Genomic DNA, 26,851 nt, shown 5'->3' on the forward strand with positions numbered 1-26,851 from the left:
TTTTTTTTTCCATTTATTTTTATTAGTTGGAGGCTAATTACTTTACAATATTGTAGTGGTTTTTGCCATACATTGACATGAATCAGCCATGGATTTACATGTGTTTCCCATCCCGATCCCCTCTCCCGCCTCCCTCCCCATCCCATCCCTCTGGGTCTTCCCAGTGCACCAGCCCTGAGCACTTGTCTCATGCACCCAACCTGGGCTGGTGGTCTGTTTCACCTTTGATAGTATACTTGTTTCAATGCTATTCTCTCAGAACATCCCACCCTCACCTTCTCCCACAGAGTCCCAAAGTCTGTTCTGTACATCTGTGCCTGTTTTTCTGTTTTGCACATAGGGTTATCGTTACCGTCTTTTAAAATTCCATATATATGCGTTAGTATACTGTATTGGTCTTTATCTTTCTGGCTTACTTCACTCTGTATAATGGGCTCCAGTTTCATCCATCTCATTAGAACTGATTCAAATGAATTCTTTTTAATGGCTGAGTAATATTCCATTCTGTATATGTACCATAGCTTCCTTATCCATTCATCTGCTGATGGGCATCTAGGTTGCTTCCATGTCCTGGCAATTATAAACAGTGCTGCGATGAACATTGGGGTGCATGTGTCTCTTTCAGATCTAGTTTCCTCGGTGTGTATACCCAGGAGTGGGAGGGTTCACTTTTTTTTATATATATAATTATTTCTTTTTTATTGGAGTATAGTTGATTTACACTGTTGTGTTAGTTTCAAGTTTCTAGCAATGTGAACTAGCTATACATATATTCACTCTTTTTTAGATTCTTTTCCCATATAGGCCATTACAGAGAATTGAGTAGAGTTCCCTGTGCTATATGGTCCTTATTAGTTATCTATTTTATATATAGTAGTGTGTACATGTCAATCCCAATCTTCCCACTCTTACCCCTTGGTAACTGTAAGTTTATTTTCTGCATCTGTAACTCTATTTCTGTTTTGCAGATAAATTCATTTGTACCTATTTCTTAAGATTCTACATATAAGCAATATCATGATACTTGTCTTTCTCTGATTTAGGTGCACTCTTACCATATCTCTCTTCCCTGTCTATCCTGAATATCAATAATTAGATGTAGGCTTCCCAGGTGGCACTAGTGGTTTAAAAAAAAAAAAAAAAAACCCCTCCCTGCCAATGCAACAGATGTGGTTTCAATTCCTTAAGATCCCCTGAAGGAGGGCAGGGCAACCCACTCCAGTATTCTTGCCTGGAGAATCCCATGGACAGAGGAGCCTGGTGGGCTACAGTCCATGGGGTCACACAGATTCGGACACGATGGAAGCGACTTAGCAGGTACACACAATAATTAGATCAACAGGCCTGGCTGGATAGACTCTACTGGAGAGAATGCTCCCCAGGTGGCACTGGTCCCCTCTGTTGCATCACATTTGGGAAGCACTTGTGATGCAGGCTGTCCCACTCCTAGTGACATGAAGGTTGAACGGTTGGTACAGGTGTGTCAGCCTGACCCAATCACTATAAAATCCACCCAGGGGACTTTATTTTTAAAAGATTGCCTAAGTCCTAACCGCTCAGTCGTGTCTGACTCTTTGCCACCCCATGGAACTCTCCAGGCCAGAATACTGGAGTGGGTAGCCTTTCCCTTCTCCAGGGGATCTTCCCAACCCAGAGATTGAAGCAGGGTCTCCCGCATTGCAGGCAGATTCTTTACCAGCTGAGCTTGCTCCTTGGAAGAAAAGTTATGACCAACCTAGACAGCATATTTAAAAGCAGAGACATTACTTTGCCAACAAAGGTCCGTCTAGTCAAAGCTATTGTTTTTCCAGTAGTCATGGATGGATGTGAGAGTTGGACTATAAAGAAAGCTGAGCGTTGAAGAACTGATGCTTTTGAACTGTGGTGTTGGAAAAGATTCTTGAGAAGTCCCTTGAACAGCAAGGAGATCCAACCAGTCCATCCTAAAGGAAATCAGTCCTGAATATTCATTGGAAGGACTAATGCTGAAGCTGAAACTCCAATACTTTGACCACCTGATGCAAAGAACTGACTCACTAGAAAAGAACCTGATGCTGGGAAGGATTGAAGGCAGGAGGAGAAGGGGACAACAGGGGATGAGATCGTTGGATGGCATCACCAGCTCGATGGACATGAGTTTGAGTAAGCTCCAGGAGTTGGTGATGGACACGGAAGCTTGGCGTGCTGCAGTCCATGGGGTCGCAAAGAGTCAGACACGACTGAGCGACTGAACTGAACTGAACTGAAGCCCTAACCACAAACTTCTTAATCAGAATCTCCTCCACCTGTGCATTTAGAAGGTGCTCTTGGAGAACCACTCCTGGAATGTGTAGATGATTCTTTTCCCCACCTCTTCGGAGCCCGTGTGAAGGGCAATCTGGCCCACCACAACTTTAGGCTAAGTTCGGGGAGTCTCCCAGCCACCCCATGTCTTCATCTCTTTCCAGTGGATCAAGCAGTGAAGTCAGCAGAGAAGAGACTGGGAGGGAGCCCAGCCCTGGGGAAGGTGACAAGACCAGAAAAGTCATAGAGCCAGCCCTTTGCAGTTACTGTAGAGACCGCTCCTCACCCCGGGAACTAGACTGGCAGGGCGGTAGGGAAAGGATCGTTCTGAGTGGTTAAGTTCACACAGGCAGTGGCAGAAGAATAGAGCAGAGAGCCAACAAACAAAAAATGCCCAGGAGGGGAACTTCCCTGGTGGTCCAGTGGCTAAGATTCCACGCTCCCAATGCAGGTTTGATCCCTGGTTGGGAAACTAGATCCCACGTGCCACAACTAAGCAACTAAGATCTGGCATAGCCAAACAAAATAAGCATATATATTTTTTAATTCCCAGAAGGCTGCACTCACGCCCTCACTGAGTTTCTGTGGAAATTAAACGAGATAACAACACAGGTGCTCAATCAATCTTGGTCCCTTTTGTCTCCTTCCAAAGGTTGTCCTCGGGCAATGGCTGCATTCCGGTTTCTAGCAGTCTATTGCTGAGGTTATGAGCTGCATCTGGAAAGTTTACGCTTGGTTTTCCAGAGCAAAGTTCTGATTCTTGTCCAAAGAAAACACGAGCTGTCTCACAACCAGGACTCTGAATTTTTAACAATCACCCCAGTTGGTTCTGCTGCAGGTGATCCAAAGACCACACCTGGAAAAATACTGACCATTCAGCATGGTTCTGTCCTGGCTGCTGTCACCTTACCTTGTTAAGCACAGAGCTTCCCCTTGAGGAGCTCACAGTCCTGGAGCAGATGATGTGATGGCTGTGATGGAGGGTGGAAAGAGGTCAGGGCCATCAAGATGGTATGGGTAAACTGCTGGGAAAGTGTAGAGAAGGAAGCACTTGCTGCCAGTTGGGGAAATCAAGGAAGGTTTCCTGGAGGATGTGGCTGAACACTGAAGGAGTATGGTTGTTCCAGGTGGAGGGGATAGCACTGGTAAAAGAATAGAGGCAAAAGGAAATGATTTCCTATTTTGGAGTTCTTCCCATGTGGCGATAGTGGTAAAGAAACCGTTTGCCAATACAAGAGGCATAAGAGATGTGGGTTCGATCCTTGGGTCGGGAAGATCTCCTGGAGGAAAGCACGGCAGGCAACCCACTCCAGTATTGCCTGGAAATCTCATGGACAGAGGAGCCTGGCAGACTATTGTCCATAGCGTCCCAAAGAGTAGGACACGACTGAAATGACTTAGCACATACCATTTTGGGGGGTGCAGGAGTCAGTGAGATGGGACTCACCAAAGATGGAGGTGCTAAGAGAAGGAAATGAAGCTGAGATCAGGTATACTGGAATGGCCAAGTAGACTGCTGGGTGCTTTGCTAGGAGGCCCAAAGGACCTGAGCGCCCAGCTCAAGGGAACTCTCCCTGTTGAAGAGAGGTCACAGCTCAACGTGACCCTGATAATTAACCATGATAGTTCTGTGCCTGGAGGCAGTGTGAGCACTTTGTGTATACCTTGCTGCTTTAATCTTCACCCCATTTTTATGACGAAGGTACCATTAGTCCCCTTGTTCTACAGAGGAAGAGATTTAAAATGTCACACTGCTAGGACAGGACAGAGCCGGGACTCCTGGCGGGTTAGGGTTAGGATTAGGGTTAGGGTTAGGGTTAGTCTGGCCCCCGAGGACGCCCTTCCGCCCACGCCATTTCTCTGCCTCCCACCCTCTTGGGTGGTGAAGTCCTGAACTGCCTCCTGCTCATTAAGCACGGGGGGTCTTCTCCATCCCTCTGCTTTCCCCCTCACAAGCTCCAGGAGTTCTCCTGCCCCTCTCCTCTCTCCTTCCATCTCCCCAAGCGTCCCCCACACTGAACAGGTCTCTCGGGTTTCTGTGGAGTAGTATGCTAGTTCCCCAGCTATCCTCTGCCATTTTGGTCCCTGGAGCAAATCTACAGGCCCCTTTCCTTCAAGACTTACTTCTGTTCTCTGCCGAGACCCAGCACAGAAGCTCACAAGGTAATAGACACAGGACCAAGGGTTAGAGGCTGGCCAGGTGCTCGGGCTCTGCTCCCTGGTTGCTAGCTGAGGACACCCTCCCACCTCCACCCGCCGAGGAAGAGCCCGGTCAAGAGACCGAGGCCCGAACAGCTTGTCCCAGGTCGTGGAACAGGCCAGGAGCAGAGCCAGGACTGGACCCCAGGAAGCAGAGCTGCCTCCCGCTGGCGCTAGCAGCCGCCTTTGTTTGGGATGGAGCTCAAAGATGAGCTCACCCTTCCCCGCTGCCAGAGGGGCCAGGACCTGAGGAAGCAACTGGGGGCGGCCTGGCCTCCTCATGCCAGCTTGCCCTGTCCCAGCAGAAGGCCAGCCCCAGGCTCTTGGCCAACCTTGCCCTGATCTTACCCATCCCCCTTCGCTGAAGGCACTGGTGGCATCAGCAGCGCGGGAGGCAGGCGCGTGTGCCCCAGAGGGCTCTTCTTTCTTCCCAAGACCTTAGCCAGGAAGGCCAGACGCAATCCCTGGCCTCCTCTGGCCCTTGGGGGACCCTCAGCCAGGTGGGCGTAGGGCAAGTTGATCAGTGACACTGGGGCCGGAGTGGGTGCAAGGACTCCTGAGCACCTCCTGGGCTCCTAGCAGCCTCCCCTGCTCTTCAAGGTGGCAGGAACAGGCTGTGACATGCCTTGAAAGTGAAAGGGTTAGTCGCTCAGCCGTGTCCACCCCTTTGTGACCCCATGGACTGTAGCCCACCAGGTGCCTCTGTCCATGGGATCTCCCAGGCAAGAATACTGGAATGGGTTGTCTTTCCCTTCTCCAGGGGAATCTTCCAAACCCAGGGATCGAACCCACGTCTCTTATTGTAGGCAGATTCTTTACCGTCTATTAGGGCTGGAGAAGGAAAGGGCAACCCACTCCAGTGTTCTTGCCTGGAGAATCCCAAAGACGGGGGAGCCTGGTGGGCTGCCGTCTATGGGGTCGCACAGAGTCGGACACAACTGAAGTGACTTAGCAGCAGGAGCAGCAGGGCTGGACAACAGAGGCAGGGCTCAAGGGACATTCAACTGCCAGAGGTCGAGGCCAGCAGGAATCTGTAACTGGACACATATGAGTCAGGACTGTTGAAATGCCAGCCTGCTCAACTTCCTGCCCCTTGGATTTCTTTCCCAAAGCCAGGGCAACTTCATCCTCACAAAGTCAGGTCCTGCCCAGTCCCAGACTTGATCAAGACACTCGGGGGAGTTGACTTTAAGAGGATCTGGTTGCTGGAACCCCAATGGCTTCATGCTTCATTTCTGGTCAGTGGGCTTGTTCCAGGGACCAAGCTTCTGTCTTCTGCATGGTGACAACTGCTGTAACATGTCTTATTCTATCCAATCCTCTCATAGCCCTGCGGGGTAGATATGATCTCCCCATTGTACAGATGAGGACACTGAGGTTCTGGAGGTAGACCTTCTGGGCAAGTTCACAAAGCTGGGTGTAGGGGGAGGGTAGAGCTGGAAATGAACAAGACCTGTCCTTTTCTGGGGCCCAGCTCATGACCACTCTGCTGTGTTGCTGCCTCAGCTTCACACTGGGGATCCCACATCCCGCTTTCAGCACCCAGACCTTGTTGTTTTCACTGGCATCTGAATCCCCGAATTGATCTTGACCTCAGGACTGACAGCGGCTGCATGACCCAAGCCCCACCTACCCCGGGTCTCTGAGGATGATGGCCAGCCTGCCGCCCCCAGGACTTCCCTCTGCCCATCCTGCTCCCTCCTCCTGGCACAGGCCCTTTCTTACTTCCAGACAGACCCCTCTGATCTCCCCGCCTCTGGTCTCATCACCCACTGATCCTTCCTCCAACTGCGGAGTGATTACATCATGCCACCTCCCCCACTCCTGCTCAAACCCCCCGCGGACCAAGAAGCCAATCCGAGTTCCTGAGTGGGCATCACAAACCCTGCCCGCCAGCCCGGCTGACCTCATCCCCCTCTGGCCCTCCCCTCCTGCTTTGTTCCGGAGCCAAGTGGAATGAAACTGCTTGTCCCTGGACCTTGTTTACAGGCATTCCCGCTGCCAGGAAGGCCACTCCCACCCCTCTTCCTCTTCTTCCCACTGAATCCATTCTCCTGACTAACTTCTTTATAGACTTACCTGAAGCTTCACCTCTGTGAAGCTCTCCCTTGAACATCTTCCTTCCAAGTGTTAATAACTTCTCCCTCCTCCTCAGAATCCTTGCGTGACCCCTGGAGACAGCTATTGAAGCCCCTGGAACACTAATGTCACTTACTTTCTTTTCTCTGCCCCTACCACTGCCACTGTATGGACAGTTCTGGAAGGCAGGGACATGTCTTGATTTTTCTCTGTATGTCCCAGTGTCCGGCTCAGGGCCTGAGACAAAGTTTATGCCGGGTGTTGCTGAAGTAATGGATTGACTGACGCTGACACCTAAGTGGGCGCCCCGGGCACCTCCCCGTCTCGCCCTCTGCAGGGAACGACCTCTTCCTGGTGGCTGTGCATGAGCTGGGCCACGCGCTGGGCCTCGAGCACTCCAACGACCCCAGCGCCATCATGGCGCCCTTCTACCAGTACATGGAGACGCACAACTTCAAGCTGCCTCAGGACGATCTCCAGGGCATCCAGAAGATCTACGGTGTGTGGAGGGGAGAGGGCCCACACTTCCTGCCCTGGAGGCTGGGCTGTCACTGCCTGGGCGGAGGGGGAGGCTGGGGAGCACTGCGGTCTCTGACCACTGTCTGACCTTTAGAGACCTGTGGTGTCTTTGCTTAACCAGAGAGGGCAAGGCTGCTCCCCACCTCCCTTCCTGAACACTTGAGAAACCGAGGGGAGGGTCCAAGCTGTCACTGGGAGGGACAAAAGTGACGAGCGGGCCACCCATTCCACCTCCTCCGCTTACCTTCCCTCCACGCACCTGCCCTTACCTTCTGCGGTTCCCTCTCAAGGGGTCCCACCTCAAGCCAAGAGATTCACATGTTCACCCAAGTAATGGTGGTACAACAGGATGAGTATTATCACCAGAGCTTTTTGCTTAAACAAGAAAAAAAGAAACTAGGCTGATTATCTTGATGAGATTTGAGGGGCCTGCTACCATGCCCCATTCCATGCTCTGTTCACACTGGTGCGGGAAGTTCTTGTTCTTGTCAAGGTGGTTGAGGCGGGAAGACCCGTTTATTAGAGCAGATGCATGTCCATATAGCACAACCCCCACAGACCCCAGGATGTGGAGCGTGGGAGGAGGGCTCCGTCTGGGGCCCTGAGGACCTCACAGAGGAGGTGGCCTCACCCAAACCCTGGAGGATGGGTAGGATCTCCATAGGTGAAGCCGACTCTGGATAGGTGGTGGGAACTGCAAGGTGTTTTGAAAATAAAATGGACCGTATTTGCTGACAGAGTAGACATGGGGGTGAGGGGATGGATTATGCCAAGGTTTCTGGCTTTTGTAATTACAGAGCAACGGGATTGACTCCCATCACTCAGAGATCTGGGCTGGGATATTGATTTGGGATCTTTGGTGTTCAATATGGTAGCCACTAGCCACATGTGGCTATTTAAATTCATATTAATTAGAATTAAAATAAAATTAAAATTTCAGTTCCTCTGCCACGCTAATAATTAGTCATTTCAAGTGCTCAACAGCCACACGTGGCTAGAGGCTGCTATACAAGACAGTGCAGATATAGAACATTTATGTCATCACAGAACATCCTATGGGACTGTCTTTACAGTCGAGAACCTAGAAGAGGTTCACGGAGGGCAGTGATTCTCAACTTGGCCTCCCATTGGAATCATCTTCGGAATTGAATTTTAAAAAATACTGTTACTCAGGCTTTGCCCCCAGAGATTTGCTTTTAATTGGTCTGGGGTGCCTTCTGAACATCAGGGTTTTCAAAGTTTTCCAGGTAATCCTAATCCTTGCAGCCCAAGTTGAGAAGCACCTAGGGACCGAAACAGAGAGATGAGAAGAGGGCCCAGGGCTATGCTGATCTGTAGAGCAGAGAATGAGGAAAGACTGCCAGCAAAGGAGGCAAAGCCGGAACAGTCTACGAAGGCAGAAGGAAAACCAAGAGAGTGCAGGCTTCTGGAAAACAGAGAAGAGTGTTTTAAGGAAAGCATTTCTATGATCTTGCTACTCAAAGTGTGGACCTCAGACCAGCAACTTTGGCCTCACCTGAGAGCTTGAAGAAATGCAGAATGGCAGCCCCACCCCACCCCCACCGCCAGATACTCTTTTGAGTCCCAGTCTGCACTTTTATCAAGACCCCTGGGTGATTCATATGGACATCAAAGTCTGAATCAAGTAACTGTCGGATTTGGCAACATGGAGGTCATGGGTGATCTTGACAGGAGTTTCCACGGGTGACGGGGCAGAGGCCGTGCTGGAGCAGGGTGAAGAAAGAGGGGAGCAGGGAGGGAGGGTAGGGGACACGGAGCCTAAGAAGGGATACCTACTCTCTCTTGTAACAGGAAAAAAGAGAAGATCCCAGCTTTGGGGGGTGGGAAGATGAGCGTTCCCATTTAATGGCCGTTTTCATCTATTTTCTGAAAGGTTGGGGCAGTAAACAATGGGGAGGGGGGACAGGATAGGAGGCGGAAGTGTGACAGGCTTGTCTCACATTGCATGGGCGACAGGGCGGCAACAGCAGTGCCCCCACCCTAAGACGCAGCCCCTCTCTCCAGGACCCCCGGCCGAGCCCCTGGAGCCCACCAGGCCCCTCCCCACGCTGCCGGTCCGCAGGATCCACTCACCCTCCGAGAGGAAGCATGAGCGCCAGCCCAGGCCCCCTCGGCCACCCCTCGGGGACCGGCCAGCCACACCGGGCGCCAAACCCAACATCTGTGACGGCAACTTCAACACGGTGGCCCTCTTCCGGGGCGAGATGTTTGTGTTTAAGGTAGGACCTCGGTGCTCCCCTCCCACCCCTTCCCCCACCGTGGGTGGGAGAGAGTGGCTGCTCTGGGATTAGGCCTGCAGGGGGGCCCAGATGGACGGGAGCAAGTCCAGCGGCCAGGACATGGGGTCTCTTCCTGGCGCTGCTGGGTCAGTGGACTATGTATGTTTTCAAGAGGGAGTGGGGAAGATGGGTGAGCCTGCCCCTTCCCAGGGGTCAACGCTGGGGAAAAAGTGCTGGAGACTGGCCTCTGGTCTGTGACTCCAGCAAGTCATATCCATTGTCTGGATCTCGATTTCTCCCCCTGAGAGCTGGGGGAGTCATTTGCTCTAACGAAGGGTGTGTGCAGATCCCCCGAGTCGTGGCTGTGACAACAGCGGCTTGGAGTAGGGGCTGGTGCAGCCATGGCTGAGTCTGTGTCCTGGTCCTGGCAGGGCTGCGAGGATGGTTCTGAGGCGCCCCTGACAGAAAGTTGGCCAGGCCACGTCCCTTGTCCTGCTCTGGTCTCTCTAGCCACGGGCTGGCAGGGTGGCGGCCTGCTTCTGTGTTGCAGTTGGGCTGTCAGGGAAGCCGACTCTGAGACAGTGTTTGGGATGCAGGGTTTTTTTGGGTTTTTTTTGTTTTTTTTTTTTATTATTTTGATGTGGACCATTTAAAAGTCTTTGTTGGATTTGTTACAATATTGCTTCTGTTATATGTTTTGGCCTTTTGGCCCTGAGGCACATGGGCTCCTAGTTCCCCAGCCAGGGATCGAAACTATGCCCTCTACAGTGCAAGGCGAAGTCTTAACCACTTCTGCCAGGGAAGTCCTGGGATGCAGGACTTTGACTAGGATGCACCTTTGGGACCCACATCTGTGGGAAGGAGAGGGAGGCCTGGCGGGGCAGGAGGAGAAGACATTACTGAGTAGCAACTAGGCCCACTAGAGGGACTTCCCTGGTGGCTCAGACAGTAAAGAATCTGCCTGCAATGCAGGACACCCGAGTTTGATCCCTGGGTCGGGGAGATCCCCCTGGAGAAGGAAATGGCAACCCACTCCAGTATTCTTGCCTGGAGAATCCCATGGACAGAGGAGCCTGGTGGGCTTTAGTCCATGGGATCGCAGAGAGTCGGACACGACTGAGCAATGAACAATACTCACGGACCCACTGCAGACCTGGCCACCCCTGTAGAGAGCTCTGGAACTAGAACGGCCTGTCAGAGTTGTCCCACTTGGGCCCCAAATGGCTGGAACTTTGTTCAGTCCCTGGACAAAGGAGGCCGTGACCTTGGGGGAGCTCGCTGGAGCCGAGGCCATCCCCAGAGAGGCTGACAGGTGAAAACTGCCTGCTGACCACACTCCCAGCCCCCAGGACGAGAAGCCTTCCACTGACAGGGATCTGGGCAGCATGTCTCCAGCACACTGGGGGATTGTGGAGGGCTGCCCCACCCCACCCATCCTTGTGGATTCTCCCCAGCAAGCTTTGAGCTCTGACCAAGAATCAGGTGACAGAGGTCCACTCCAGTCCTGCTCTGACTGTGAGGCCCAAAGGAAGTTACTAGGCCTTTCTTAAGACTCTGTCTATCCCAGATCTACTTAACAGGAGTTGTGAAAGTCAAAATAAGGTTTAAAAAGCTGGATGTGAAAGTGCTTTGTAAAACACCTAAAAAAAAAAGCAAATCTTCTCTAGCTTTTGAACCATCTTTTATGTATCATGTTCATTCTTCTGTACCCTCGGATCCTCCAGCTGAATGATTCCTAAGCAAGTCTGGGTTGTATCATTCCCATTGACACATAAGAAAACTGAGGCCCTGGGAAGTTACAGGCCTCGCCCAGAGTGCCTACCAACCAGAACTGCAGTAGGACAAGACACCAGTATGTGGAGGAGGGCTTTTTTCCACACTTGACCTGTTGAGCTACCGTTTAATCAACATCAGCTATGTGCCCCGTACTGTTCTAGGCACTTCACCTATAATCTCTCATCTTTCCCTTATTACCTGGCTCACACGGCAAAGAATCTGCCTGCAACGCAGGAGACTAGAGTTTGATCCCTGGGTTGGGAAGATCCTCTGGAGGAGGGCATGGCAACCCACTCCAGTATTTTTGCCTAGAGAATCCCATGGACAGAGGAGCCTGGTGGGCTACAGTCCACGGGGTCGCAAAGAGTCGGATACGACTGATCGACTAAGCACAGCACAGTGCAGGTGAGGCTCTTCATGTACTGAGCCCCAGGCCATGCAATTGTAAGAGGATGAACCTGAACTCACAGCCAGGGCTTGCGGGAATTTCCACAGCTTGCTTCCCATGGTCCTTGGGCTGCTTGCCAGCTGGAGCCAGCCATGAGGCGGGCCCTCTGCCCGGCATCAATGAGCGCCCTCTGCTGCCCAGCCTCGGGAAGGGCCCCGCTGATGTCAGTAACTGTCCACTGCCCTCCTGTGGTCAACCCGGGCACCGCAACATCCTTTCCAGCTCCTCCACGCTGCCTCCTCTTCCCCCTAGGTCTGTGCACCAACTCTTGTCTCATGGCCCCTTGGGCAACAAGAGCCATTGGGTGCCTTATTGAAGAGAGGTGATGAGCATCCTGGCTTCGTCATTGGGCTCTGAAATTTAGATGCAGTAAATGGACAGACTTCATGGAAGCTTGCAAGGGGGGGGACAAGGGGAAGGTGTTGGGTTGTTGGGGCCCGAGTCCCAGGGCTCAGATCACTGGGTTCAAAAGCTATGCCTCTTTCTTTCCTCATTTTAACCCCCAGGATCGCTGGTTCTGGCGCCTGCGCAATAACCGGGTGCAGGAGGGCTACCCCATGCAGATCGAGCAGTTCTGGAAGGGCCTGCCCGCCCGCATAGACGCAGCCTATGAAAGGGCAGATGGAAGATTTGTCTTCTTCAAAGGTAACATGGTCTGTGCGGAGGGGTGGGACAGTCCCTTCCCTTTTCGGGATGCCCTTTCTCTACCTTTGAAGAGGCGGGGCGGGGCGGGGGGGTGCGGGGGGTGCGGGTGGGTCTCCTGCGAAGGTCTTTCCAGCCCTAACACTGACATCTGACAGGACAGACCCCTGCAGGCAGTTAAGTCAGGGAGTGACCATTGAGGATTTCTATGTGCCAGAGTTGGTGGGGTGACAAGCCTCACCCACACGGGGTAGAGGATGGTGGACAACTGAAGGGCATCCATGCTCCACGGGAGGCCACTGCGTCAGCTCTGTGAGAGATGGAGGGAGGGGCGCACAGGCTGGATCGTCAGTGAATGCGGGAGCGGAGTTAGCTGTCCGGCTCACCCAGCAGGTGCTGGGTTGTTTCACTCCAGCTGACTTGGCCAGGCCTCAGAAGGATAAGATACAGGTAGTGAGAAGCGAGGGAAGCATTCCAAGGGGAAGGAAGAACATGGCCAAAGGGGTAGTTCAAGTCCTTTTGGAAAACCCACTGGATGGCCATGGAGTGGCACACGAGAGCCATGCCTGGAAAGGTAGTTTAGGGGAGAGTCCTGAGAGCCCTGGTTGCCCAGCCAGACTGTGGTCTCGATCCATGAGGTCAGTGCTGGCATTCACTCTTCGCCTGTGAGCAGCAGAGAGCCAGAGGGCAGGCGGCAATTGGGGCAGAGGTGAGAAGCCGTTTCTGGAGTTGAGGATGTTGCTGGAGTTGAGGAGGGCGATGTCTCTAAGGCTTGTGCCGGGAGGAGCAGTGAGGTCAGGAGATGGCAAAGGCCTTGTAAGAGGCTGAGTGCTGAGAGGAGGAGGAAAGAGAGGACCAAGGGTGATGCCACCTTCTTGGGGATGCTGCAGGGCAGAGAGGTGGTGAGGGAGGGAGCCCTCGCAGTGGAGATGAGGAACTCTGGAAGGAGACCTGGAAATTCCCAGAGGTCGGTGGGCAACCAGGGTCTTGGGCCTGGGGCCCAGGGCCACTGGGAGAGCAGCCATGGGCCACAGCCTCAGAGGTGGGTGTCACTGGTGGAAGGTGAGTACTTGTGTGTGTGAGGCCAGGAGAGGCTGAGGTCACCCAGAAAGGAGAAAGGAGTGAGTCACATGAAACAAAAAGAGGGTGGGGCACAGACCTGGGGCAGCGTGGGTCGAGTTGCCCAAGATCTGAGACTAGATTCCGGTTTCTTGCCCTCTAAGCTCTCCTGGGCCAAGGGGCCCCAGCCTCCCTCGCCATGGGGATCAAACAGGCCTAGGGCTGTTTCCCCTTGACACTGGCTTCATGAATGATTTCGGTCCCAGTAAATGATGGGCAAGTGGATCTAACTACAATCTCCGGCATTGAATGACTGAGGAAAGCTAACCCTGGGCTCTTCTTGGCCACAGGTGACAAGTACTGGGTGTTTAAGGAGGTGACGGTGGAGCCTGGATACCCCCACAGCCTGGGAGAGCTGGGCAGCTGTCTGCCCCGAGAAGGCATTGATACAGCTCTGCGCTGGGAACCTGTGGGCAAGACCTACTTTTTCAAAGGCGAGCGGTACTGGCGCTACAGCGAGGAGCGGCGGGCCACGGACCCTGGCTACCCCAAGCCCATCACCGTGTGGAAGGGCATCCCCCAGGCTCCTCAAGGGGCCTTCATCAGCAAGGAAGGATGTACGTAAGAAGCCGGCCGGGTTTGGGGGGATCTGGTTTAGCGTAGGTCTCATTGGGGTCCGCCCACGGGAGGCATACTCTCATGGTATCCAGGTTTGAGAAATATCACCTGGTGGCAAAGACAACCACCTCATATCGACCCACATTCACACAGTCACTTAATCTTCTCTTAACAGCTGCCAAGTCACAGTTTCTCATCTGTGGATATCATTCACAACTGAGAGAGGTTTTCATAGACTGACTTCATTCCCTCAGGCAGCATTTCTCAAGCAGAGGTCCTCAGGAGTACTCTAGGAGTGCCTTGAGTTATCAGATCTGAAATGATGGATGTGGAGGTTCAAAGGGCTTTTTCACAGGGCTTGAAGATAACAGAGAGAAGCCTTTAAAAAAATTTTTTTTATGTTTATTTTCTAAGCTTCTCCTGGGTGGCAGGCTGACTCAGAGCCTCTCTCACCACTAGATTAGAAGCTTGTCAAGAAGAGGGACTGAGGGAATGCCGTGGTAGTCCAGTGGTTAGGACTCTGTACTTCAATGCTGAGGGCCTGGGTTCAGTCCTTGGTTGGGGTACTGAGACCCCACAAGCTGTACAGCACAACCAAAAAGAAAAAGAAAAAAAGAGGGGCTGGGACATGCCAGGTGCCGAGCACGTATCCATGAATGTTTGAATTCATCTCCATTGATCTGGTCAAAAGCAGACTCTGGAGCCAACCTGGCTGGTTTCATATCCCTCCCCCACTATTCAGTATGAGTTTGGGCATAGCACTTAAGTTTCTTCATCTATAAAATGGGGATAATGATGGTCCCTACTTCACAGAGCTTTGTGAGGATGAAGATAAATTACGTAGAGCAGTTGGCCCATGCCATGTAAGTTTCAGCTGTTATCATTATCATCATCTTGTTGGGATGTTTTAGTTTTTATGGAATGACAGGAGGCATTCATTCACTCCACAGTAATTACTGAGAGCCAGGTTGTGTGGGAGGGCTGGAGATGGAGCTTGGAATGAGACATGCATTGCATCTCTGGCTCCGAGCCTAGAGGCAAAAAAACAAGTAAGGTGGCAACAAGGGCAGTAAGGGAAAGCACTTGGGAGAGAGTATCTGAGCAGAGGGCCTTGTGAGAGAGGGTAGTCAGGAAGGGCTCTCCATGGAGACGTCTCCGGTAAGAAAGACAGGGGCTAACAGGGGGGGAGCTGCTATTTGGTGGCTCTCCTGTGTAGCTGATGCTTTACACATGTGGCCTCACTCTTCGGGGGAGCCTCAAAGACAGGTGACATCAGGAACCTTAGCCAATGAAAGTCCCAGTCAGGGTGAGGAGCCGGCCAATGGGAGAACATTGAGTCAGTTGCTTTGCATCAGGACTGACTCTGCTGATAAGGCTGCTGCAGGGAGCCTTGTGGTGGCTGCCAAGCCCTGCTACCTCCTTTCCTTCCATCCCCTCCCCCAGCAGGGTCCCAGCGACCCTGCAATCTGTGTTGTGAAGTCATGTGTGCCAAGCCCCCAAAAAGGCACGGTAGTTACCAAGAGGTGGTGTCCACTGTCAACAAAAGAATTCTGGCTCCTTGGCTCAGGCACAGCCCTGGAGCTAGCTGTGGAGGCAGCGCTGTCCAAGCCCTGAGTGGGGGTTTCATCTGACCCATGTGGTGGTGGGGGGGCAGGAGGGGGTATAGACATAGTACAACAGGGCTGAGACCCCAGGCTGAGAAGGGTCCTTGTCTGGGAAACACAAAATGAACTCACCAGTTCTACCTAAAGCCCCTCAGTGGCTCCCCAGCACCTCTGAGATGACAGGGTGGGCTGCTCCGGGTCTGGGTGCCTCTGCAGCTGGGCAGGTCATAGTCCCTGACCAGCTACACCCTCTGTGGGGTGTGCCAGGCACTCCAGGTGTTCCAGCACGCTGCTCCCACCACCGCATGTGCCCACCCCCGCTTTCGGAGCTGCTCTGCACTCCTCCTGGGTGAGAGAGGTACCTCCTCTTCCACACTGCCACAGCCCCTGTGCCTTTTCATGCTAGCCCAGAGCAGGTGCAAGGAAGTGTCTGGGATGGTGATGCTGGGCCGTGTTTTTACAGATTACACCTACTTCTACAAGGGCCGGGACTACTGGAAGTTTGACAACCAGAAGCTGAGCGTGGAACCAGGCTACCCGCGCAACATCCTGCGGGACTGGATGGGCTGCAACCAGAAGGAGGCGGAGCGGCGCAAGGAGCGGAGGCTGCCCCAGGACGACGTGGACATCATGGTGACCATCAATGACGTGCCAGGCTCTGTCAACGCGGTGGCCGTGGTTATTCCCTGCATCCTGTCCCTCTGCATCCTGGTGCTGGTCTACACCATCTTCCAGTTCAAGAACAAGGCGGGCCCTCAGCCTGTCACCTACTATAAGCGGCCGGTCCAGGAGTGGGTATGAGCAGCCCAGAGCCCTCTTTGTCCACTCAGTCTGGCCGGCCAGGCCCTTCCTCACCAGGGTCTGAGGGGCAGCTCTGGCCACTGCCCACCGGGGCCAGCAGAGCCCTAGGCCAGGGGTCACGTAGCTGAAGTGGTGGTACATTGGCCTGGGCTGAGCATGGAGCAGGGAGTGATGGCGGCTGTGCCCCAGGGTGGGTGCCTGGCGCCCAGCTGCCAGCCTTCTGTCCTGGGTAACCGCTCCCTACTCCAGGGAACAGGCCAGGCCCTGTCAGGAGGCAGGGCCCATGCCAGGAGGAGGCCCTGAGGTCACTGCGCCCCGTGGTGTCCATGAGGCACCACGGCGCCATACCTGGCTGGACCCAGCACCTTCTGTGGGAAGCCAGCACAGCTCTCGGCCCCATCTGGGAGATGCCACCAGTCCTGGTCCCCCTTTGCCAACACCTGCTGGTCAGATGTCCCCCCACCCCACTCCCACTGTCCTCCACGGCTACAGGACCCTGCCGCCGACACAGTGGGCAACAAGCCTGGGTTTCCCCTGCTGGCCACAGCAGATCCCTCAGGAAACCTGCTCCACAAGTCAGGGTCTCCTCGGAGACCCAGAATTTAGGGTCACATGCTGCAGGCAGGGCTGTGGCCCAGCTAGGTCTGACAAGGACCCAGCTGTCACGTCGTGAATATTTTAATGTCCTGTCACTATTGTTTAAAGTCCCATTTTGCAAAGGCTGCTTGAGGCTTTAGGTGAATTAGCGGTGACTGTCTTGGCGAGGCCAGCCCTCCCCCCAGCGATAAGGACCAAGGTGCTGTTAAGGCCACTCCAGTGCCCCGACACCCCAGGAGCCGGGCCCTGCTAATGAGGCTACCGGGTGGGAGCAGGAGCTGACCCCTCTCTGGAGGCTGATCTAAGTTTGAAGCTGTCCTCTACTCTCCCGTCTCTCTCACCATCCCCCAAGTCCCTGCCCTGCTCCTGCCCTGCTCCAGCCTGTTGCCTGTGACCTGAGAGCTCAGCCTGATTGGTTAGGTGAGACAGAAACGACTCCAGGCCAACACTCTCATGACCCTGGGGGAAGGGGCCCAGGGCAGTCTTCTGAAATGCTCAGAGCCCGCACCCCTAGGTACCCTGAGACCAACTCAATTTCTCAGCCCAGAAGCAGTGTTTATACCATTAGCTTGGCCCCTGCTAACCCAGCTCTCTGGGCCCACCACCCTGCACTGCTCTTCGGAAAAGGGCACCCATAACTGCTAACAGCCCCAAGCCTAGGGGCCTGCCCTTCACTGTCTCTGGCAGGAATTCCTAGGGCTCGGCTTGCCTCACACCAATCCAAGAAGAGGCAGACCTGCTTGTCGCTAAGGAGCCAGAGGCAGGACCAATGGGCTCAATGATGTCCATGGGCTCTCTGCCAAATCCAAGAGGAGATATCAGTCTTTGGGGGTGCTGGCAGGGCCTCTGAGCCTGCACGGGCCTTGCCCCCCACCCTGTGGCCTCTGAGCTTTGGGTCTGCTTAACCTGTAGCAGACAGGGCCTCTGGGAGCCATCTTGAGCAAAATCTCTCTTGTCCCAGAGACACCTATATGAGTCCACTGTGTTCCGTCATCATCCTTCTGTTTTTTTTTTCTTCTCATTTTGGTCAAGGGCGGGCTCCCTGGGGTGGGTGGGGAACAACTGCGGAGATATTAGTGATTCATAGGTTTGTACAGTGTTTTATACTTTGCAAAGCACTTTATTAGCTCACCCCTGTCCACTCACATGTAATTCATGTAGTCCTTGGGAGGCCAAGGATAACTCTCACTGTGCCCTCAAACACAGCACAGAGAGGCTGTTACTTGCCCAGGCCATTCAGTGGGCTTGCTGGGCACTGGGTCCCCACCTGTGGACCCCTCCAGGGTCCAAGATGAGATCTGAAGTGTCTCTTTTATCCGTCTTTCCTCGGCCTCCCTCTCCCCTTCCCTGGTCCCTCTCCACTCCTCAGGTTGGTGCTCTCACTTCGCGAAAGCTCTAGGCCCCCCAGGCTCCCCACTGGCTCCTGGTACTACTGAGGTCAGCTGAAAAAGAGCAGGAGATGGAGGCAGGCAGCCCAGGCTGCAGATGTGAGGGACGCAGGGCCAGGCCCAGAGAAGGCTCAGCCTGGAGGCTTCCAGTCATGGATTCTCCTGCCTTTGGGTCATCTGTTTGTCCATCATCCCAGGACAGGGCAGACAGACAGAGGGGCAAAGCACTGGGGACCCCAGAGCCCAGCTTCCCCTCAGTCTGGGGAACATCACAGCATTTCAGTGTCAGTCACATTTTAAACTGATCAGCCTTTGTATAATGTTTTTTAAATCATTTCTAAATAAAACAAAAATACAGAGTGTGTCATTTCCCTGGACTGTTGGAACAGGGATCAGGTTCTGAGTGGCCTAAAGAAGCTTCTGGGAGACAGGATGCTTTGGGGTGTCTGGGAGCTGCCCCACACATCTCATCTGCCAGCCCCCAAAATCAGATGCCCTCTCTCTCCAAAAGGGTGGCCCTGGAGGCCCTCTGTGACTGGAGTTCCAGTGATACAACCGGATAATGCCAGGGTGGACACCCAGGATGGCGCCTCTCCCAGAAGAGGTATGGATGGGCAGGTTCACTGCAGCAAGGTCTTTTCTGAAGTCAAGACACAAGGTGCTATGACCAAGACAAAAGCAAGAGCCTAGTTCTTGGTGACAGGGAAAACTGAGGTGAGGTGAGGTCAGTAGCCTTGGGGTCTTCTTACCAAGAGTCCTGACCTGGTTCTGGAAGCCAGTGACGGGAAGCCTGCCCCAGGACCCAGACGGCCGGAGAAACTGTGGGGTGGGCAAGAACACGAAGGTCTGAGCGAGTCTGGGTGCAGGCTAAGAAGCGAACAGATCCAGGGTAGCAGGAAGGGCCGGAGGAAAGACGGCGCCCTGAGGCCAGGCTGCGGAGGCTTCCTTCCAGTCCCCCTCGGGCTCCCCGACTCTCCGCGCACCTCCAGGGTGGGCGAAGGTGGGGAAAGACAAGGGCCCGACCAGGAGAAGCGGGCCGGATGACAGGAGGCGGCGGGTGCTAACTGCGGAGGGCAGCCAGTCAGTACCAGGAGGTGCAGGCGATGAGGAAGCGCACGTCGTCCAGCGGCCCCCAGGGACTGGGCTCTGGCCGGGGCTGAGCAGGGCCCTCCGGCGCCGCAGGCTGGGGTTGGGGCTGCGGCTGGGGCTGAGGCTGGGGCTGCGGCGGCTCCGCGGCGCCCTGGCCACCGCTCAGCTGAGCGCCCATGTTCTGCAGGAGGAGAGGCCCATCAGGTGCGGGCCGGCCACACACCAACCCTGCCCCGCCCCACCCCGCTGGGGCCCGCCCCTCACCTCGCACCGCGGGTTCCGAACCTCAGGTCGGAACGGTCCCAGCGCGGGTCTCCGCTGCCCGCTCGCCCGCACAGCGGCGTCTGAAGGCACCGGCGTCCTGACGTCACGGCGCACGAACCACGCCCCCTGAGCGCCTCGGAAGGTTTCAGGACGCAGGGGCGGGGCCTAACGTACCCGACCCCACCCACCAGCAACCGGCCAAACCTGCACCCGAGTCCCGGAGCCCCGCCCCGCGAGCCACTCGGAGACGATGGAATCCGCCCCCAACTACCCACGCCTCTCCAAGGCTGGCTCCACACGCACCCAAGGCCCTAAGGCAAAGGGCGGGAGATGAGTCTGAGACTCTCCAGGGCACCTAGCAGCCAGGCCAACAACCTCCATCCACCACTGCGGGTCAAAGAGGACAAGGCTGCCCTGTGGCCAGGTGACCCAAAGCCCTTCATGATCCTCACACTGGCGTAGGGGAGAGCTGAAACAGACTCATTCTTTGAAGCCAAAAGGATGAGGCTGAAGTTGTGTGGAAAATGGGAGTATAGTGGAGGGTTTCCTTCTCTTGTCCTGGGATGAAGCTGCCCATCTAATGAAGGGGGGCAAGGCTGTAAAACTATGGGATGTGTGCATACTACTCCACCTTCCCCCTGGAACAATGATGAGGGGGCTGAGTGCAGGCTGAAATCCCCAAATAACACATTCAGAATGGCCAGAGGAAGCTGCCCTTTTAATGGGGTGGCACAGACAACAGAGCTCTCAGCCAGAAGCCACAGGACCTGCCAGCCAGCATGATGTGGCAGATTTTTGCAGTAACTATAGATTCAGGAGATGGGCACAGATGAAGAAAGGCTGGGCATACAGCCACGAGTCCAGGTGAGTTCTCTGCCACCACCCTGCCAGCATTCAGGACAGACTGGGTGGAACACTGAGAGGGAGCCAAAGTCCAAGCCAGGACCAGTATGGAAGGTGACTCAGGTGAGGCTGGAGAGAGAGGAAGGAGTGTTGTCAGTAGGTGCTTCACAGAGCACAGCTCACCCTCCATGCTCAAGGTGCTTGCCTCCACCCTCACCCCAGGACCTCTGTTCCAGCTCTGCCCTGAAGAGCCCCTTCCAGATTCCACTGCTCCCAGGAGTAACAATCCAGTCCAGAACTCTCAATGCTTAAAAAGGAAAAGTAACTCCTCCACTCAAGGGGGTGAACTCAAAATAACTTATTCAAATGGCTGATCATAATCAGAGCATCACAGGTCAAATCCAACAGACTAAATTAGACAAGGGGGGGTGCTCAGAGAGGGAAAAGAGACACGACTAGGTCACAAATCCTCTAGTGGCAGGACTGAGGCCAGAACATTCTTCCTGGAGGTGATAATCATTTGCAAGATTGTGAAAGTGAAAATACATCTTTTTTTGGCTGTACCTCACAGCTTACAGGATCTTGCTTCCCTGACCAGGGCCTGAACCCAGGCCTTCAGCAGTGAAAGCAGTGAGTCCTAATTACTGGGCTTTCAGGGAACTGCCTGAAGTACACATTTCTAATCCCTTATCTGACACCGTCCTTGTAAGTTCTCATGGGCACCTCAAACTCAACAGGTTCAAAGCCAAAGGAGTCTAATGAGTTTCGTCACTTCTTTATCAATACCCATTTTTAAAAAATACAATGCTGACGAGTGCCACTGCCTGTAGGCAGTTCTGCCTGGCAGTTTCTGAAGTTTTTCCATTAAATACAACATTGCTGTAGTTTTTTTTAGTTAGGTAACAATTATCAGGTTAAAGCTGAAACTCCAAAACTTTGGCCACCTGATGCGAAGAGCTGACTCACTGGAAAAGACCCTGATGCTGGGAAAGATTGAAGGCAGGAGGAGAAGGGGACGACAGAGGATGAGATGGTTGGATGACATCACCGACTCAATGGACATGAGTTTCAGCAAGCTCCAGGAGTTGGTGATGGACAGGGAAGCCTGGCATGTCACAGTCCATGGAGAGTCGGACACGACTGAGCGACTGAACTGACCTGACCTGAATTATTAGGTTATAGAAATTTCTTTCTGTTCTCAGTTGCTAAGAAGTTTCTGTTTTATTCTTTAATTAAATGGTTAATTGTGGAAGTACTGTTTTCTTTATGAGGGTCAATGTTCCAAAAGGGAAGGGAGGGTATATTTTATTCATCACATCATTATTGTCTGATACATAGTAGGTATTAAAAAATAAAAGTTGAAAAATAAAAAATAAAAGTTGTTAAATGACAAAACCACTGGTACCATTTTCCTGTTCAGAACTTTTCAACTGCTCTCCAGTGCTGAGAGCAGTTTGTCAGTGTGGTCTCCAAACTGCCCTCATCAGAATCACCCAGCAAAGATTACTGAAATAACTACACGTGGCTGGGTCCTACGCCAAACTGAGAGAATCAGGATTTGAAGGATGATGTCAAGAATCTACATTAATAAGCATCCCCAACACAGAACAGAGGTCAAAACACCTACTATAGTCAAAACTTCCCGACATGGGCATTCAGAGTCCTCAACCCTGGGGATAAAACCTTTCCCCTTCACACCCTCCACACTTCCCCACCCTATCTCTGCGTATTCAATTACCTACTCATTCCCTGAAGCCCAGGTTGATTGATTTGTCTTTCCTAAAACCTTCCTGGACTCCAGTTAAGTGTCTCATGGGAGCCTCCAAAGCCACAAAAGGCGCCTTTTATTTCTTCTTTGATGGAAGCTAAGTTGTATGTGGCCATTAAGTCTTCTCTCCCCAGCTACACACTGAGTCCCTCTCAGAGGCAGGATGTAGCACTAAGTTGCCTGACTATCCCACATGGAGCCTTGTTCATAGGGTTCCATGAACATCAGGTGACTGAATGAATGAAGGTGGGAAATGAAGGGAAATTTAGGCAGACACTAAGGAGGGTGTCTGCTACTAGGCCCTTACTCTACTTTCTACCCTCATAAAGACTCCTGTGCCAGCTAGGTATGGCATGCCTTGAGAAGGATCCTCAATGGGGGAGGGGGTACTAAACATCCAGCACCTGATGCTCTTCCAAAGGAGGAGATTCTAGAGCCTAACACTCTAAAATCTCCAGAGTTAGGGCTCAAGAACCCACTTTTGATTTAAACCCACCGAAGTACAGATGACGGTGATTCTGATGCACTCGCCACATCCACCCCCAAGTCCCTTAGGAACCAAAGTAGCCTTCCCTTCTTCCCTCAATAAAAAGATCTTTCCTGTCTCAGGCTACTGGCTGGGTACACCAACACACAGGCAGATTAAAAACTTAAAAGAAGGTGGTCAGTGATAAAGCAAGACAGCCTAAAGAAGGGATACATTGAGTCAACGTCCTCAAAGATGGGGATGGGCAGATACTCAGGCAATGCTTGTGGCCTGTACCCTGTGGCTAGTCAGCACTGTGTGGATGTAGCCTCACAGAGGAGAGCCTACTGGTATGAACAGTGTGGCTCCCACTATAGCCGGCATCTCCCTCCCCTCCCCTCAACAGAAGAAAGGCCCAGATACCTGTCAATGAGGGAATCCCGCATGCTGGTAGCAATGGTGCTAGGCTGGGCTTCGTTCAGCTTGAAGACACTCTCCACGACTGACAGCTCTGTGCTGGTTGTGTCCAGGCCACAGAAGGCACACCAGTCATTCACCACCATCCCAGCAGCGATGACCTCGCTGCCTCGGTTCACAGTGCCCGCCTGCCAAAGGATGGCTCAGTGTGGATCATGGCACCAACAGCCCAAGTCATGAGGACTCTCCCCAATCCCTGGTCTCTGACCCACAGCCTCAACCCCAAACTGCGACAAGTAATAAATTCCTAAATACTGGGCAAAGGGATCTACTCCAGCAGAAAACAGAGGTCAGAGAACATGACTGCTTACCACAAGGGGGACCTGAAGGAGAGAAGACAGCTCATCCTGGTCTTCAATTGAAGTCTTGGGATGTACCAGCCCTCCCTGGTTGCTGAAGACACAGTAGCTTCCTACCAGCACCTGGTCAGCCACTGTCTGTCTGAAGACTTCTACCTTTAGCACATCAGCCAGGATTTCTTCTGTTTCCTGTTAGCCAAACGTACTGTGCTCAGCACCCAGAACAAGCAGATCAAAGCACCCAGGGCCTCCACACCCAGACCCACCCAGGGCGTGACTCCCCAAGCTCATTCCTCTGCTATGCAGCTGCATATGGAAGCCTCACCCAAATAAAGGAGGGAATACAGCTTGCAGCAGAGTCAAGGCCAGCTACAAAGCCATGCATGCCCTGAAGAGCCAGAGGCTGGTCTCCACATCACCTTCTTTCCCTCTAACCCACAGGCAAGAGTTCAACTGTCAATCTTCTCTCCAGCCCTGGCTGCAAGACTGAATGAGTCAATCTCCCTGATTAATACAGGGAGGATTAATACACTCCCTAGCTTCTTTTCCCTAGCTGGTCACATCACGAAAGGCCTCTATTCACTCTTCCAACCAGTGCTTGAACTGCAGGAGTCCAGGTATAAGAGAAACCACAAGAGATACCCCAAATTCCTGCCTGATAGGCAAGAACAGTGGCTAGCCACTGACTAGGCTAATATCCTGTGACTCTTGGGCTAAACTGGGCTGCCTCACCCTGTCCAGGTCTGGGTGGACTAAGGCCACGTAGTCGTTGCAGGTGGTGACATTGCCCAGGGCTGAGAGCCGTTCCTCCACCCGCCGGATCTGCACGCTGTCTGGGAGGCAGTTGCGAATGTGCTGTAGCTCCTGGTCAGTGGTGTTGTTGGGCACCAGGAGACCATGCCTGTTCCCTGGAGAGACCCAAATTAGGGCAGGTTGTGTAAGGATGAACTGTTAATTCACAAGACACCTGCTGAGCGCTGGGGCCTGAAGATACAACCCAGTCCAGGTAGCTTCCCCAGGAAAGCTTTAGAATCCAGACCCCAGTCCTTCAAACCACTGAGCCACACAGCCCCCAGGGAACCAGGAGTCCCACTGGGCAGGCCAGAGATGGCCTAGGAGTCTGTCCCAAACATCCTGTCCAATTCGCCATCATCTACCAGGGATGACCAGGACCAAAAGGAAGGGCTCTTGGGCATTAATTGTATATTTCGCTACTTAAAAACTGAGGTAACACTTCATATGTACCAGACAGCTAAATTCTTAAAAAGAACATCAACACCAAGGGTTGGCAAAGATATATGGAGCAACCAATAGGAGTGTAAATTGGGCAACAACTTCAGATACTTATGTGACATCATCTATTACATTGGATACCCAGCCATTCCTCTCCCAGATATTATATATCCAACAGAAATACATACATTTGTTCACTAAGAAACATAGCAGCACTACTCATAATAGATCAAACTGAAAACTACCCCAAATACCCACTGTCAACAGAATGAATGAATACATTGTGGTACATTTACACAAAACTGAGTACACAGCAACATGAATGAACTATAATTATATTGTGACAACAATGACTAAACCTCTGCCTACCTCTGCAAAAACACAACTACAAACTTCTGAACTATGAGTTTCTCCCATCCTTAAAAAAAAAAAAAAAAAAAAACCCAATGGTCAGGCTAAATTCTCTCTTATTACATAAGAACTAGCTTCAAGTCCAAAGATCACCAAGTCCAGAGATAAGAGTGTTCTGCCTGAATAAGAAACACTCAAGAGTCCAAGATCATCAAGCTTACAATAAAAAATAAAGGAAAAACTCCAATTTGAGCAGAACTACAAATAAGGGGTGGCAGTAAAGGAAAATGGAGCCAGTTCAAAGGACACACCAATGGCCAGAGTCAACAGTGCTGATGGATATAGGGGTACCTGCTAAATAGAACTTAAGCTTTAAAAAGCTAACTGCACAGGATGCCCCAGAATCTTAGCTTGTCATTTTTTAGAGGTAGAAATGGACCCTCAGAAAGAGGAAGCAATCTACCAGAGTCAGTGGCCAGGGAGGGAGAGATGACAAACCAATCTTCCCTCACACTAGGTGTGGAACCAGGTGAGTCACCTGGGTTCTTTGATTTTTCAGCTTCCTCATCAATCAAATTAGGCCAGTAATTCCTACCTGCCAGGGTCTTCAGTGAAGGACTGAAACAAGTGTAAAAGTGAAAGCCCTTAACGTTTTGATTACAATGATCCAGAAACCTTTGCCAGAGGTTGTCCCTGATCTGTTGACACTTAAACCGGGTCGGCACAGAACTGAGAGATTCTGTAGTCGCTGGAGATGATGGATGAAAGCCTAGAAATCCCTGGGTCCTCCGGGTCCCTTCTAGGGGTAAGATTAAAGGCGCTGGGGGGTTCCACTCCCTCCCTCGGTGACTTTCAGCTGGCTTACCCACACACATGCGCCCGATGATGCGGCAGCCGGCGATGGACGCGTGCACTACGGGGATGGTACCAGCAAGCTCGCCCTCGAACACACTGTGGGGACACGGACTCAATGATTATGGGGCTGAGGGGCCCGAACCCTCCTTACTCTGCCGGAGCCCGACTCCAGCGACCTCTACCCGCCACCCACCCAAGCACTGCCCGCGGGCCCGGGGCTTCCACGGTACCTGTAGAAGTTCTCCGACCCTCCGATGGCCACCAGGCAGTAGGAGTTGGTAAGTTTGGCAAAGCAGCCGATCTCGCAGTTGTTCTCGAACGACGCACGGACCGCCATGAGGCCTAGGGTTTGTGGGACTGGAGTTCAGGGCCTGTGGATCCTCTCCCGGGACCGGGAGCCTCAGCCTCGACGCCGGGCCCGGGTCACCGTCCCCCGGCCTCCGCGCGTCAGCCCCACTGCAACCCCGCCCCTCAGCCCTCAGCCCTCAGGTCCCGCCCACCGCGCGCATCCAGACTCTCTGGTCCCGAATCCTCCGGCCCCCACCCCTCACGACTCAGGACGCCCCGAGCTGACCCTTCCGGTGTCCAGCCACAACCGCTCACCAGGTAAACGCAACCTCCACACGCGGCAACAGCCCTCCTCTGCGCTCGGTAGGTTTCCGTTTCCGCCTCTACCCTAGGGGATTTCCGATAGAGCGCGGCGCACGCCTCCACGCATGCGGCCACTCTAGCTCCCAGCCCCTGAGTGGACTCTATGGTTGCAAGTGATCCGGCCAGACCCCCTCCTGGCCCCGCCTCCAGCAAGCTTCTCATTCATTCTTTTATTCATTCATTCAATCGGGAGCTTTATAGGAGGAGCAACTGACAGAGACCTGTGCTGATTGGATGTGAGGTATCAGAATGGAGGAGCCAGGATGTCTCGCAAAAGATGGGTTGATGCTGGAGATACATTT

At 53.1% G+C, this 26,851-nt stretch overlaps 3 protein-coding genes across 4 annotated transcripts in view; 1 reads left to right on the plus strand and 2 right to left on the minus strand.

Moving 5' to 3' along the window:
* Nucleotides 1-18,615, plus strand: part of MMP24 (matrix metallopeptidase 24) — a 53,294-nt gene extending 34,679 nt beyond the window's left edge. Inside the window, exons 5-9 of the mRNA XM_043479411.1 lie at nucleotides 6,899-7,060; nucleotides 9,106-9,320; nucleotides 12,051-12,189; nucleotides 13,596-13,862; nucleotides 15,931-18,615. Of these exons, the coding sequence (XP_043335346.1) occupies nucleotides 6,899-7,060; nucleotides 9,106-9,320; nucleotides 12,051-12,189; nucleotides 13,596-13,862; nucleotides 15,931-16,268 (1,121 nt within the window). The 3' untranslated portion in view covers nucleotides 16,269-18,615. The remainder of the gene's footprint in view (nucleotides 1-6,898; nucleotides 7,061-9,105; nucleotides 9,321-12,050; nucleotides 12,190-13,595; nucleotides 13,863-15,930) is intronic.
* MMP24OS (MMP24 opposite strand) lies at nucleotides 18,561-20,156 on the minus strand. The gene is made up of 2 exons (XM_043479415.1): nucleotides 19,607-20,156; nucleotides 18,561-19,523 (listed from the first exon to the last, which is right to left on the minus strand). Exon 2 carries the CDS (start codon nucleotides 19,518-19,520, stop codon nucleotides 19,335-19,337), a length of 186 nt encoding a protein of 61 aa, XP_043335350.1. The 5' UTR covers nucleotides 19,521-19,523; nucleotides 19,607-20,156; the 3' UTR covers nucleotides 18,561-19,334.
* A 149-nt stretch (nucleotides 20,157-20,305) lies between these two features.
* On the minus strand, nucleotides 20,306-26,658 carry EIF6 (eukaryotic translation initiation factor 6). 2 transcript variants are annotated; one of them, XM_043479412.1, is made up of 7 exons: nucleotides 26,502-26,658; nucleotides 26,129-26,240; nucleotides 25,909-25,994; nucleotides 24,192-24,367; nucleotides 23,472-23,648; nucleotides 23,107-23,288; nucleotides 20,306-20,578 (listed from the first exon to the last, which is right to left on the minus strand). In XM_043479412.1, exons 2-7 carry the CDS (start codon nucleotides 26,233-26,235, stop codon nucleotides 20,569-20,571), a joined length of 738 nt encoding a protein of 245 aa, XP_043335347.1. In that variant the 5' UTR covers nucleotides 26,236-26,240; nucleotides 26,502-26,658; the 3' UTR covers nucleotides 20,306-20,568. The 2 variants fall into 2 exon arrangements, with proteins under 2 accessions (XP_043335347.1, XP_043335348.1); XM_043479413.1 differs by having other exon boundaries at nucleotides 26,473-26,576.
* Nucleotides 26,659-26,851: the final 193 nt, after the last annotated feature.

Source organism: Cervus canadensis, chromosome 10 (genome assembly GCF_019320065.1).
Source record: "Cervus canadensis isolate Bull #8, Minnesota chromosome 10, ASM1932006v1, whole genome shotgun sequence".
NCBI lineage: Eukaryota > Metazoa > Chordata > Mammalia > Artiodactyla > Cervidae > Cervus > Cervus canadensis.

What these genes read in the sequence shown, in the direction of transcription:
- MMP24OS (XM_043479415.1), bottom strand. Translation starts at nt 19,520, where the DNA reads ATGGGCGCTCAGCTGAGCGGTGGCCAGGGCGCCGCGGAGCCGCCGCAG.
- EIF6 (XM_043479412.1), bottom strand. Translation starts at nt 26,235, where the DNA reads ATGGCGGTCCGTGCGTCGTTCGAGAACAACTGCGAGATCGGCTGCTTT. An exon ending in CATCGGGCGCATGTGTGTGG is followed by an intron (nt 24,368 to 25,908) that starts GTAAGCCAGCTG and finishes GGGTCTCTCCAG; the next exon opens with GGAACAGGCATGGTCTCCTG. An exon ending in TCCACCCAGACCTGGACAGG is followed by an intron (nt 23,649 to 24,191) that starts GTGAGGCAGCCC and finishes TTTGGCTAACAG; the next exon opens with GAAACAGAAGAAATCCTGGC.